The following is a 15,438-nucleotide window of genomic DNA, read 5'->3' on the forward strand; positions in this document are numbered from 1 at the left end:
TTACATTTGCTACCTTTCCAGTGCATTGGTAATCACATTATATGCAAGCTCAATTTGCCTTCATGGACAGAGCTAATGAAAAATGAGACCCAAAAGCAGCTGATCAGAGGAACAGGGCATGAAGCAGTGTAGTTGTTAATCTTTTATGGCACACAGAGCCTTGTCTTTGTTGAATTTGTTTTTCTTTATGTTGCTGAACTCCGCACGAGGTGCCCCACACTCAAGTCAGTGAATTGTAGAAATTAAAATGAGGGACAACATAAGGATGAACTTTAATAGCTGAAGTTTTATACACAAAAGCAAACTCTGAGGGTCAGTCATATCTATCAAATACTGAAAATCAGTTTGAGGTGCACGAATCTTTACTTTCATTCATATATGTATATTTTTACTTAAAGAAAAATATCTCTGAGGGCCAAATTGTAGTGATTTTTTTAATGCAGCATTTTATTTCATTGATGTTGCAACACAATGTAACAAACACAAAATCAGACACAGTAGCCAATCAGCTGTTTTAATTCGATTAAGAAAATCAAAATCCATAAGACAAACCTCTGCAAAATTCCTGTATTTTTCACGTTTTTGTCATCTTTAATAGGTGTAAATGTTTGTGAGGTGCAGAAATGTACTACTAACCCGGGTATCCAAATTGAGCAACAACATCTTACAAACATAATGAATACATTTTCTACATGAAACGCTAAAAATGAATTTTAAAGCCATTTTCCCACCAGCAATAATTAACTGTTTGTTCTGCTTAGCTCCTAACGCATGGGACCATTACTGTCATCTTTAAGGCAGTGGAAAGATGACGCAGATGTCAAACTGAACTCTTCAAGTCTTTACAAATCTTATTGGCATAAATGATTATTTTATGTCAAGAAGTTTATATTGTCAGGATTGTTCAAGATTTGTGAGATTTCAGTGAGTTCTTCCATTGTAAACCACTGGCCCGCCCTTGGTGGAAGATACTCTCTAAATATATGTATAAATATATGTCGCCCACTTATGTAAATCTGATTATTCTTTCTTTGCTTAACTGAATAGCTGAAGCCCCGGGAGGGGAAAAAAGTGTATTGTGTAAGTTTTAAGATATTTTGTTCTTCTCAGGGCACTGTGACCTGTAACGGCACATAATGAAGGGGAAAAACTACAGCCATTTAATGGGATAATACTTTTGTGTGGGGTGCAGAGAGGGAGTGTTTTCAACCCATTGGGTTGTCTGCTACAAACACGCTGTTGCCACAAGAATCAAATGTACTCCCTTGTGATGATATTACGCACTCATATTAGCTGAAATTTGTCCTGAAATAGACACATTTTTATTTGCTAAACATGATCAGAATTGCTGGTCAAAGAGGAAATGGGTGTAAAATGTGAATATTTAAATATACAAGGAAAGGAGGGCAGATTTTTGTTCTTATTGCAGGCATTAGCATATTTGCATGAAAAACTTGCTTTAAGTGAGTCTTCCTCAGAGTTATATAAAGAAATAAGTGACTTAACCGCCTAATTTCTCTTTGATATTTGGGCATATTGGGCCCGATGAATGTTAAAAAAAAGAATGACCAAATTTTTTTTTTATACATTATTTATGTTTTTAAGAAAAATGAGGATATTGGTTTAAAATTTTGATAGAACAGTAGCAGTATAATGTCCTCGTAAGTGGATATCAGGCCCATGTAGAGCAAAATTGAGTATTTTAGTCTAAATAACCCAAAATGTGATGTCCACATATGTGGACGCCAGGTCCTAGGAGGTTAAAGCCGAGCCTTTGTTGAGTAGCCAAAAGCCCTTGTGAAAATAAGCCTTACTTTGGTAACAAAAGCATGGTATAGGATATCTTTCACAAAAAAAAGCTCATTTTACGTTAAAGGTATAGGAATTTAAAACAATACTGAAGCACAGAGGAACTTTACAAAGGGATACTAGACTTCCACTTTCTCGTGTGTTTCTGAATAATTTATTTCATACAATACACGAGGAGAAAGGTTTTTTGGTAAAGTAAGTTTTTTGCTAATATAACACCTTTAAAGTTACACATTAAAATGGCAAAATTAATTAGCACATTGAGCAGTTTTTAAAAGGAAAGCATGGCTTTATGTGTACACAGATGTGACCAAATTGTACAACTGCAGATTTACAATGTAATGCTTTACACCAGTCTTACACAAACCGCACAACAGCAAACCAAACAAATGATCTTAAACCCAGATATGCACAACACATAAAAATCAGATTTACATTGCACATAGTTACTCTAAGTGCACTCTTATATATATATATATTATCCCTTTTTAATGTTTGGTAACCAAAACAATCAACCCAAGAGACATATGTGACTGAATTTGAGAAACACTGTCTAATATAATTGCTTTCCCACTTTGTACACATCTATTTACATTCACCATTTTAAGAGGTATACTGGAAAATTCACAAAATTACACTAAAGTTACTGACGACAAAAGACAGACGCAAAAAATGTAGGAGTATTTAAGCACACACTTATAAGCAACGTGAAAAATGACATTTTAATCTCTGATTCTCTTCCGCAATGTGCCTTTTGTCCTAGCTGGCCCTCCCCAAGTGTGGTTCTGTCGGAGGTTTCTTCCTGTTAAAAGGGTTTTTTTCTTCCCACTGTCGCCAAATGGTCACTCGTAGGCAGTCGCTTGATTGTTGGGGATTTCTCTGCATGGTCTATAAGTTGCAATATCAGGCAACTTGAGGTGACTGTTGTTGTGATTTGGTGCTTTTTGGCAAATGTGTCTATTTGCCTTAATCCTGCGACTTAAATTGACTCATGTGTGCACACTAAATATGAAGCTAGAGTCAGTAATGTTTGTGAACTATTTGGAATTCCTAGGGTTCATGCATTATGTGATCTGGTCATCATGTAACTCAGAACTAAAAACGCAGTCTAACTAAATTACACTGTTAAAAAAAATAAATAAAAAATAAAAAAGTTAAACTTCAGGGACACTAATCTATCCAGTTAGGAAATATAAACCACTGAATTTGCACAGTTACAACAGGTGCAACAGGTGAAAGACAAGAACGGGACAACCCCCACCCTCCCAAATACCCCTGCTCATTACAAGAGTTATCACCTGCACCCCATTCCAGCTCACCTGGGGTGGCACATCCATACATGCTGTTGTAAGGTTGACTATGGGACTCAGAGCCTTTAGTTGTTCTGCAGCGAGACTTTGGAATACACTTCCACCAGATCTCCGGACGACAAACTCTCTCTCCACTTTTAAATCCCGTCTTAAAACCCATCTATTCAAAATTGCATATCCTTCATCATGATTCCATCTTAGTCTATTTTGTCCTTGTTTAGCTTTTATACTTGCTTTTATACTTTTATACGTGTTTTTTATTTTTCATTTACCTTATGTTTTTATTTTTTTGTACTAATGTAAGGTGACCTTGAGGGTCTTTAAACGCGTCTATAAATAAAGTTTATTATTATTATTATTACTAAGGTTAGCCACCCTCACAGAGTCCAGCTCTGACAGTTTGTTAGGACGTGCCACCCTGGAGGAGCTGGACTTCCTGTGAAACCTGAATGGACAGAATGTGTCATAATAGTTTAACTGTCTTTGTGTTACACTGTGTTGATCAAGTGTTCCCTTAAATTTTCTGAGTGGTGTAATAATACAAAATCAGCAGTACTTTATATAACTCTTTGTATGTCCTTGATTGAACACAAACACACACTGTGATAATAACTCTACCAAAACTCTATCTGGAGTCAGGTGTTTCAATCAAGGAGGCTATAAGTGCAGTGAAAAATAGCCTGACTTTTCTCAAAAGAGGTTGGCTGGTGTGATCCGTGCTTTGATCGCAAACATCTTCAGGAGACCACAAAGACAAGAATCGTTATAGAGATGCCTGAAGCAGAAAATCACTACTAAAGCATTTCAAACAACCTTGGTGTTCAGAAATGCACAATAAGACAATTTTTTTACAAACTAAAGAACTGCTGATATTCTCTGTGGGTGTCCTGAACATTTTATTCAATCTTAAAGGAGGTGAAAGAGAGAGAACAAAACACCTGTAACTTGCTAAGACCTTGTCCACTAAGAACACTGAACAAGAATGGGGTTAATAGAAGGACAATATGGAGGAAAACATTATTCTAAACAGAGACAATCTCCTCTAGATGTGTGAAACAAAATCGGACTCCCAACAATCATTGAGGAAATTATTAGTTTAAATTTGGATCATGTCTGGGTAGCAGAGCACATGACATGAAGCTTAAAGTGAATGATTAATGCACCAAGACCATGACCCAAAGCACAGAAAGTAAATCAGCAATAAATTCATGTTTTGCTAAAGTCCTGACCTTAACCCAGCTGAACTGCTGTGGCATAATCAGAACATGGACATGCCACAACATCCCAGAAATACTGCACTTGTAGAGAATAATGGTCGAGAACTGACCTACCTATTCCAACCTGCAATGATTACTTCCCATTAGAATGAAAAGTCCAAACGTACGTGTTACTAGTTTAATTGGGCTGTTTGTTTGAAATTGTCCCTTGGAAGGTGAGTAGACCAAGAATTAATGAAGTAATGAATGTTTTCTGTGTACAGTAACTTACTGGTTCTTTTGATATGAGTGTGATTGCAATTTTTGAAATGTTGGATGGAAAGATTGTACAGCATCCATTTTTAAAAGTACACATTTAAAAACTGAATTGGGTGCACAACTTTGAATTTACCATCAATTGTAGGAAACCCCAAGAGGGTCAACAGTATAAATACAGTGCTGAAGTTTCACGATGTCTTTTAATTTGACAAGGTCAAGGCCCATTATTCTTCTTGTTACTGATCATGATTGACTACACATGGTAGGTTCTAGTTGGATCTCTTGGAGCCATTTCTACTGCAGATACTGCAGATTCCAGGAAAATCGTTCAAACAATTGTACATAAGTAATAGTTCTGTTACCACTTTGCCAAGGTCTAGAACAGGGGTGGGCAATCTCAGTCCACGAGGGCCGGTGTCCCTGCAGGTTTTAGATCTCACCTTGGGTCAACACACCTGAATCACATGATTAGTTTGTTACCAGGCCTCTGGAGAACTTCAGGACATGTTGAGGAGCTAATTTAGCCATTTAAATCAGCTGTGTTGGTTCGAGGACACATCTAAAACCTGCAGAGACACCGGCCCTCATGGACTGAGATTGCCCACCCCTGGTCTAGAAGAAGACTGAAAATGTCACCCTTAGATGAGAGCAAATTGGTTAGATGTTCAGGAACAAGGCAGGAACCGCCAAGGATTAAGTGTCACTGTCCACAGTGAAGTGCTGATCAAGAAAGAAGTCGCTGCAAAATTAGCATGTCATTCACCTGCATGATGAGTGTATGTAAACTTCTGACCACAATATGAAAGTGGTTCCAATCTTTTTCCTTTTCTCTAAATGTATAATTATTACTTTCAGCAATCTGAAGGCGATATATTGATATTCAATATTTCCTTGACACATATTACCACATTAGAATTTTTTTATTATTCTTAAACTTAATGATGATCTAAACCTTTAAATCACTGGTGGGTTGAGATGATTTCCTTCCTCCCGTGTAAAGCTGGATCCCCCCGTTGTTCCCTCTAGTATGAACAAGCCTTACTTTCAAACCTACGCGAGGTCAAAAGCACAAAGACAGCATCGTTGTGACAGGGCCAGTCATCCTTGTCACTTTGCTTTGCATACAGGATCTAATATTCTCTGCTGACTTGTCAAGTTCAGACTCCTCCGATGGAGAAGTAAGTCTGAACCTGAAGAATTCAAAAAATATTATGCATAATGGAGATTCAGAAGATTCTGAATCCTGTCATGCTTTAATTTGAAAAAACGACACTTAGTGATTCATTACTATTATTATAACCACAATGTGATGTGTATGGCACAAGCATTCCAAGTTTATTTACACTGCACACTTGACTGTGCATCATTTTTTTATAACTCTTCCCAAGTAAATGTAAACATTCAAGGAATGAGCTGCATATGGACATCTCCTCTTCAGAGCTGCTGTACTGCCCAACAGCCAGCAAAGACTAGACCGCAGAAGTCGGTTCAACACACCAAACCCAGGCACTCGTCAGTGATCGACACAAAACCGCCACAGTGCCCTAAATAATGAAAAATATCTACCTAATCATAGGCTCAGAATCGCACACGCCAAGAGGGAAGGCTGTGTTGATAAAAGAAGGCAAAGGGCAACCGGTCTCTCATGAGCATGATAGTGCAGAGAAGGGCATTTGTGCTCCAAACCCATCATTGTGAATCAGCATCACTTGGTCTGAAGCCTAATCTGTTTGGCATTTATGGAAATAAAGTTTCCTGCTCTGTAAGCCTGTCTTTTTTTCTGTCTTCCTACACAGCAAAGGGGGGGAAGTGTAGTATTATGCTTATTTTGGATACTCTAAAGTATGTTTTAAAGCAAATTTTCCAGCACTATTTACATTCAGCACTCAAACACACCCTCACAGTCCAGTTCTGGTATAGTACCTTTGTTAGCCTGTGATGCTGCTGTTAGAAAAATACATCACCTCAATTTCTTCCAAAGCTTTAGCACAAAACTTGACTATTTGGAGCTGCAGGAGTGCACAAGGCTCAGAGTTACACCAGCCCACTCACCTAAGCACACAGGATATTTAAAAAATAAGAGCTGTAGTGATATGACTTGAATTCACCTGTACAGGTGACCTGCGCAAAAATGACTCTCTCCGCAAACGCTTTGTTTGTTAAGCAATGTGCAACTTACCTTCTCATTTAAATGTATTTTTTGGAACAGTTACAAACTGCTTCAAAGCTGATTATGGTCACATCGTGTCCTTATATCTCTTTTTCCAATCCTTTCATCACTTTCCATCTTCTGCACCACACACATGACCCAAGAGTACTTATGGTAAAGCTTATATATGCTGCGATGTTCTGCCTAATGTTTGGCATGAGAGCATTTTGTACAGCATTTTGTGTGTCTGTGTCACTGTGACTCAGATGCTAGACAAGTCATCGTGACAGGATAATGAAGCCCGGCGAGTTTTCGGGCTGCACCGTGTCAACATGGTGATCTGGGTGTTGAAGTTGTTGCTGCTGCCAATAGACGGGTGCTGGTATTTGGTGTCTGAGCCCATGTATCTCTGCAGGTGCCACCTCCTCCACTTCCTCTTGATCTCTCCTTGGACCTGAAACCGATTAGAGCAAAAGGGACAATTACATGTTTATTCAGTAAGTAGAGCTACATGTTCTTTACCAACATAAAACATTACTGGGAATTCACTGATAATGTTTTTGACACCTCTGACCAAAAACAGAGTTTATATGTTAACAAAAGGACAAAATGCTGCCAAATGCTTTCCAAAATACCCGTGTACATGTGGACAGGCCCTGCTGTTACTCCCTACACACCTCTGTCATTCTCCAAGTGTTTTACTTGAATTTATTTCATACAACAAATTTGGACAATTTAGAAGATTTTGAATAATCGACTATAAAAACTGCAGCTCTCTTAAAAGCGGGTGACCTGCATTTTAATTAAACAGAAAAACAAATTGGTTGGCGTGATTTTCAGCAGCAGACGAAGCTCAAGGACGGAGGGGAAAAAATGAAAAGCACCCAGAGAAAATCCACAGAATTAAACGCCGCCAGCGCTGAGGTGGCGCGCCATTAAAAGCAGTACCCGACACTGACATTAGTTTTCATTTAGACCATGTCAGAGGGAGGAAAGTGAACCAAACCTTCTGCTGGAGGATTGAATATTTTTAAATGTGCCTTTTTTGTTGTTTTTTTGCAGATATTTGCTTATGTTGGAACATTATCTACAGTCAGTTGCAGGTTTTGGAAATTTGTTGCTTTTTTGTGTCATGTATTACAGGTTAAGGGGCTGTGCCAGGTGTTTGTGTTATTCTGCACACTGTACACTTCTATTACTGGATTAGACTACATTCATTTTTTCCCCCAAATAGTGCGTGCATCTCCAAGGTCTCCCTTCACTCTCTGAGTATGTGTGTGTGCATATGTTTCCCTGTTTATGCGGCACTGCTCCAGCTCCCACTGGACTCTGGCTGGCACACCTGACACTCATCGACTAATCAACCCGCCCCTCCCACACACAGTCATCCACACACACACTCGCCATCATGTGCTTTCATCGGCAGCAGCAATAAGAACACTCAGGCTTCACATTTATTTCTCTAGGACCTAGAGTCTAGGTCCTTCCTTGTGCTCTACCAGCTTGCGTCTCTTTGTTCGGCCAACTCCTTGTTAAGTAAACCTGGCTGCACACTCTCCACCGGCTTCTCCAGAAAATCCTCAACCCCTCATTTGGACCCACGTATCTTCTTTTTTAAAGACAGTCCTGCCTCGCAATCGAGTCCAGCAGTTTTTTCTTTTGCATGAATTTTACGAGAGTATGACACTTTAAAAACTGTTTTGCATTATTTAGGCAAAAAGAAAATCAATATAGCTTTTTCTTCAGTCATTTTCTTCCACTTCTACCTTGTCAATATTTGTTTTCTTGCTATCGACATGTCTGCCATTCCTTAAGCACCGAGAATTCAACAACTAAACCTAACATATCTTACCAGCAGTGCACAAATCTTCCACACTTAGTAAAGGACACCTGGAAGTTGCATGAGATTAAAATTCAGGCAGCATAGTGTGAAGCCTCGCCATCTAGCCCAGATTCAATCTGGCCCAGCACTGAGAACATAAATAATCTGCCCACAGAGAGCCTGTGCAGACATCACTGAATAGCTCCCTGCCAAAAAGACTGTGTGCTTTTTACAGCCCTCCCACCCTGCAGGCAAAGTGCAGAAAATATGCTGTGGGGAGGTCCAAGAGAGGAGCTGGAACGACAAGCGCCGGTGACTCATACCCGCCGCTCCATCTACCTGTCAGGACTGTGTGTGAATGTAAATGGTGCGCACAGGGAGCGACGGAGAAACTACAGATAAACTACATTTTCTGAGAATGAGAGCACGACTGCAGGCTATCTCTGTGTGGAAGTACTGTGGTGTGTTTATATCAGCAGTGTTTACATCACCTACCTCTCCGTTCAGGAAGCAGTAAAGGACTGCGACCACAAAGCCCTAAAAGGAAAGAAAAACACTGATAAGAAAGCAGGAGCAGAGGATGTAATGGTTAAATTTCTTCTTTGATCATCTCGTCTTATCAATTATTTGTTATTTTTACAGTTTTTCTCAGTTCCAGAGGCATCCTTTTTAAGATCTTAGCACTAAGGATGGTTTCCCCGTGTTTTTAGCAAATCTGAATACCTACTCTGTGGAACTGTTATTATTATCTGAGAGATTCAACAAGACATGATTTTAACTTGTATGATTCACTGGACTTCCCTCGCTCTCCCTATTCTCATGCACCTCACGGTTAATGCTCTCCCTTGCAGTGTAAGAAGCGAGAAACCCCTGTATAATCCACAAACTTTCACTACACTTTTTTTTTTACGTCATCTTTCCCTCCCACCTCCTTACTCCTTTCTCTCTTCAATGTCCAGTCCGATTCCTCGGTGTATCTGAGTGGGCTCTTCCTTGTTTTCAAACTGGTGACACGTTGGTGCGCTAAAGCTCAGTAAATGTGTTTTACAACACTCCTACTAATGGCCCTCAGCTGTTAGCTAACTGGACAGTATGTGACATTAGCTGATCCAAGTCCCGAGAAATTCCACACTCCTTTGTGATGTGCATGCAGTCTGACAATGTCACATTTTAGCACATGCTCGGATCGCTTGGAAACCCGGGCAAGCAGGTACTAAGAAAGTACCTGTACCAGGTACTATGACCTAATGGGAAATGGGTTTGATGATCTGACTACTAGTAGTAGGTACTAATGGAAAAGGGGCTTAAAGGTACAACACACTGAACCTTGTAACAGCTGGGCTTCAACAGCACAAGACCACATTATGTGCCACTCGTGTCAGCTAAGACAAGGAGGCAACAATTCTCACGGGCTCAGGGAAATTGGACAACAGAAGATTGGAAAAACGTGGTAGGCTGGTGTTACCAAAATGAAAGCATGAATCTGGATTACCTTGTATCGAGAGACCAGACTGCTGGTGATGGTGGTGTAATGGTGTTTGGGGATATTTTATTAGCCAAATTCACTGTACCCAAATGGCCGCCACAGTCACCCCATCTCAATTTGGGTTGTAGTGGAACTGGAGATTCACATCATGGATGTGCAGCCAACAAATCTGCAGCAACTGTTTGATGCTGTCATGTCAATATTGCCCAAAATCTCTGAGGAACTCTGTGCCACGGAGAATCAAGTCAGTTCCGAATGCAAAAGGGGGATCAGTCCAGTATTAGCAACGAGTACCTAACAAAGTAGTTGGTGAGCACAACTATTTAACTCATGAAGAAGACTTAATCTCTCTTGGTTATAAAGATTGTAGACACTTGTGTTTGTTTTCCAAATACCTTCTTACAGCTTTAACTGTCTTAATTAAGCCAAAGCAACAGAGGAAAAGCTGTAAAAAATAACATGTGGCAGTCATGACAGTCATAAATGTATTACACAGACAAAACAAATGGGAGTCGAGTTGTAATAAGAAGGGGGAATAAAAGGAGTAAGGAGAGGATTGTGTTGGAAAGGTTTCCATATCTTCCAAGCTGTTGTAATGCAGCTGTGCTGTCTGGCTGCATTCTCCATCATTCCTCATTAAATGATGAACTGAAATAACATCAGAGCTTTAAACAGTGACAGTGCCACTGAGCCAGCCAGCAAAGTGCTTGGAGACCTGATGCAGTTTTCTTTAATAGTAGCACTCGCTAGTTCAGGGCTGAAAGCATACCAAATCACTATTTTTGGACTTTTTAAAAGTTTAAGTGACCACACTTCTAGAAGACTACATTTATTTTAAGGCACTGGATTTTAGGAATCTACAGGTATTTTTTTAACAATCACTTTTTCCTCAAAAACATTTGATCTCATACCTGAAATGATCCCAGAATCAAGTCAAAAACCAGCCGCAGCTCAGTCTTCACTTGCTCGGGGATAAATGCAAACACTATATAATTGATCCCAAACAGCGGAATCAAAAGCAGCGTTGACTTTGCCAGTCGCCTGAAATGATAAGGCAAAAACAAATTCAAATCCCTCCCTCCAGTCAAACCAGCATCCAATCTGTCTCTGTATACCCCAATAATGAAATGCAGCTCAGGAGTACTTTTCATTTTAAATTTCAGCTCAGCAGACCAGAGACGGAGGGGGGGGGAAACACCATGAAAAGTGTCAGTTGGAAAATAGCTCATGCATTATGACTGGCTTATGAGATGCTCTCCATCATATGAAAAACCACTTAAATACATATAGCACTACATCTCTGTGTAAAGCAGCTGCTGGATGGTGGAAAACCACAGTGTGCTGTGCATGCTAAGATTTTCTTTTCTGAAATCCAAAAGGACTAGTTATCCCTGCATCGCTCTGAGCGTAAAAAAAGTTACATTTGCAGCAATAGTTACAGGAAGAATACTCAGGAGTGCGTGCTACTCTGCTGCTCTGCAAGTTTATTCAAACGAATCTTTGTTTATCCTTACAAAAGCAGCTAATGTTCACAGAATGTCCACCGAGACAGAAGTGGCGGAGCTCTTTCCAAACACCCTCGTTCGTATCAGTGACATTTCATCCTTTATTAGCTGATACACAAAACAAACTTCCAGCATGAAAAAGAAATTTAATTACACTCACGAGTACTGGTTGGAGTCGTTTCTTCCAATATCGGGGCAGTTTATCTTCTGGCGAAGTATCCGAATGATGCAGATGAAAAGAATAAAGTTCATCTGTGGAGAATACATTACAAAAGTCATGTGAGAAAAGCACTGAGGCATTTCACACTGCATCTAATGCATATGGGGAGATGTTTGTGAGATTCAACTCATAAACAGAAGCGTTGGATTGTGGCGCTGGCCTGTGGGAAAATGAGCATTTCTAAACTGATGATTTGGGCTGTGAGTGTGAACTTGCAACACATCAGTCATCATGATGCACTCCCAGCTATCAGTCACTGGCTAAGTACAGAAAAACAGAGTGTACTAACAGTAAGGCTGCTGACACTCATGTTAAATAATGAAGCTGACCCTCCTCTGGGAACAACTGCTAGCAAATAACTAAACAGACTCATTTGGACACTAGTAGGCGTCTGCTATGACACTTTGTCCAGAGCAAGCTTTTAATAGCTGGAAATTATATTAAAAGCTTCTTTTTTTTTTCCGCCTTCCATGAGAAGATCAGTACCACTCATGATTTAGCTAACCACAAATATTTAAACACAGAAAACAGCTGGTTCTTTGCAAAAGGTTCAAAAAGCATCCGCTAGATTTTCTATAAATGTGACGCAGAACACAAAAAGACGTAGGCTGTGGACCCCAGCTGCACAAAAATGGCCAAGAAATGACGTAATCAGGAGCAACCGGACAATATTTCCAGTGTTTGTTACTATAGCGATTACTTCCATTAAGAAAGCTGATAAGATGCTAAGTTCACTTCAGGTCACTTCACGAGTGACCAAATAGGTAATGTGACAACACACATATGTTATGCCAGTTACTAGAAATCTTATAACCATGGCGACAACATCATTACTAAACAACAACAACTTAAAGATTAGACGACCTTCAAGTTAAAAAATCATAGAAAATAAATCTGTTTTCTTAATTTAAAAGTGAAAAATGTACATTTTTGGACTTTGGCCTGGTTTTTGCATGCTGTTAGCCAGAGTCTGTTCTTCTTTTCAACTTTTATAATGCTTCTGGTATCGTTAAATTAGCTTAATGCTCGAGTAAAGCTATAGGCAGGCTTCTAAAAAGTGGGCCACTTTTGAGTATTAGCATACTATAGACCAAAACAAGTGTTCAAGTAGTAAAGTTAAACCATTTAAATGAAATTCAAGCACAAAGTTTGTATTAGCAAAAAGAAAAACCTGAGTACTAGCATGTGTTGGGTTGTGTAAATGCTAACTAACACTGTGTGAAGCTACCAGTGTTCACTAACATGCAGCTTTAATTTTATTGTGTTCAAATGGACACATGAGCTTGGCAACGTTTCTCTATTGCATATGTCTCTAAGCATTTATTTTTACTGCAACTGCAACTGCTCATCGCCACAGATCATCGGTCTCTATTTCACTCAACACTCTTTATGGTCTTACTATTTCCCTCCTGCCTGGCAGCTCCATATTCAACATCCTTTGTCCAGTATATCCACTATCCCTCCTCTGCACATGTCCAGACCTAAGCTGTCTCTCTGATGTACTCATTTCCAATCCTGTCCCTCCTGGTCACTCCTAATAAAAATCTCAAGATCTGCCACCTCCAGCTCAGCCTCCTGTCTTTTTGTCATTGCCACATCTCCAAACCATACATCATAGCAGGTCTCACTACCATCTTGTTCCCCACTCTCTGCTTCCCTTTCACTGTTGCTGCTATCCTTCTGTCACAAATCACCCTTGACACAAGTCTTTTCACCCTGCCTGCACTCTCTTCTTCACCTCTCTTGTGCACTGTTGTAAACTTTTATTTGAACAAAAAAATGGTTAGGAAATTACAGACCTGCAAAATAAAACATCAATGAGGGTGCACATTAGTACATTTAAGAGAAGGAAGGAAGAAGTATTTCAATGGGATCCGCTGAACGCTTTGCACTCCTCTGAAATAGTCTCACTCACGCAGAGATTAGAGTCTGTTTTTCTTACTAGAGATGCGGTTCAATCTGCATCTGAGCTGTCACACTTTAGCATTTTTATCTTTTGGGGTTTTGATCCGTGCACTGGAGAAAAACTCATTTTTTAAATTACCTTTCTGCTTTCAAATTTGCATGCTAAATACCGTATTAAACTTTTTTCCAGCAGCCTGTTATCTTGACTTTGAAACTGTGACTTAAAAATGAGGCAAGCAGCTGCTTTTAACAGCTTATTTCTGTCTGAATTTCATCAAAGACTTGAATACGAGCACAGAACCACAGTGTAAAAGTCCATATCTGTGGTTTTACTGAGTATGATGGATTAAATTATTGGTTTGACTGGACACTATTTCCTTCTGGAGTCCTTTTGTCGCATAATACTATAACTTGTTTCTACACTATACTGCCAAATATATTCGCTTGTCTGCCTTCACAAGGACATGAACTTAAGTGACATCCCATTCTTAATTCATTGGGTTTAATATGATGTCATCCCACCCTTTTCAGCTATTACAGCTTCCACTCTTCTTGGAAGGCTTTATGTGTTGATGGGAATTTTTGACCATTCTTCCACAAGTGCATCTGTGAGGTCAGACACTGATGTTGGACGAGAAGGCCTGGCTTGTAGTCTCCAGTCTAATTCATCACAAAAGTGTTCTGCTAGGTTGTTATCAGGACTCTATGCAGGCCAGTCAAGATCTTCCACACCAAACTCTCTCATCCGTGTCTTTATGGAGCTTACTTTGGGCACTGGTGCACAGTCATGTTGGAACAGGAAGTGGCATACTGCTATACTGTTCCCACAAAGTTGGGAGCTGTAAATTGTCCAAAATGTCTTGGTATGCTGAAACATTAAGAGTTCCTTTCATTGGAACTAAGGGGCAGATCCAGCTCCTGATTAAACATCCCACACCATAATCCCCCCTCCATCAAATTTTACACTTGGCACAGTGTATAGGACAAGTACCGTTATCCTGTCAACTGCCAAACCCATATTCATCTATCAGATTGCCCAAACAGAGAAGCCTGATTTGTCACTCCAGAGAACACATCTCCACTGCTCTAGAGTTTAGTGGCAGCGTGCTTTACACTACTGCATACAACACTGTTTTGCACTGTGTGATGTAAGGCTTGGATGCAGCAGCTCTGTCATGGAAACCCATTCCATCAAGCTCTTTATGCACTGTTCCTGAGATAATCGGAAGGTCACATGAAGTTTGGATATCTGTAGTTGGCGAGTTCTGTGAACTGAGGTGCACAGTTCACCGCTCTGTGATTTGTACGTGGCCTACCACTTCATGGCTTTGTTATAGTACCACTAACAGTTGACTGTGGAATATTTAGTAATGAGGGGATTTCACAACTGGACTTGTTGCACAGGTGGCATCCTATTACAGTACCACGCTGGAATTCACAAAGCTCCTGAGAGCATCCCATTCTTTCCTAAATGTTTGTACAAGCAGTCTGCATGACTAGATCTTTTATACACTTGTGGCCATGGAAGTGATTGGAACATCTGAATTCAATGATTTGGATAGCAAGAGAATACTTTTACCAGTACATCTGTATATATCTTGGATTGCGTGCAGCTTAACTAGAGATAGGTTTTTGTTGTTTTCTAGTGCTTTTTTCAGTCTTTGTGTCACTCAGAATAGACGAATGAAGACAACTTTTCCACTCTTAGTGCCATTTACTTTGAAAGAGCTAGCTCAAGCTGGCTAGTGCTGATATAA

At 39.8% G+C, this 15,438-nt stretch overlaps 1 protein-coding gene across 1 annotated transcript in view; it reads right to left on the minus strand.

Moving 5' to 3' along the window:
- Positions 1-384: 384 nt before the first annotated feature.
- Positions 385-15,438, minus strand: part of vipr1b (vasoactive intestinal peptide receptor 1b) — a 55,157-nt gene continuing 40,103 nt past the window's right edge. Inside the window, exons 10-13 of the mRNA XM_085287106.1 lie at positions 11,717-11,808; positions 10,963-11,092; positions 9,061-9,102; positions 385-7,197 (exon numbers count right to left, since the gene is read on the minus strand). Coding sequence (XP_085143232.1) covers positions 7,006-7,197; positions 9,061-9,102; positions 10,963-11,092; positions 11,717-11,808 — 456 coding nt within the window. The 3' untranslated portion in view covers positions 385-7,005. The remainder of the gene's footprint in view (positions 7,198-9,060; positions 9,103-10,962; positions 11,093-11,716; positions 11,809-15,438) is intronic.

This window comes from Mchenga conophoros, linkage group LG9 (genome assembly GCF_057382185.1).
Source record: "Mchenga conophoros isolate Kocher_MC1m ecotype Shallow Benthic linkage group LG9, M_conophoros_male_GT1.1, whole genome shotgun sequence".
Lineage (NCBI taxonomy): Eukaryota > Metazoa > Chordata > Actinopteri > Cichliformes > Cichlidae > Mchenga > Mchenga conophoros.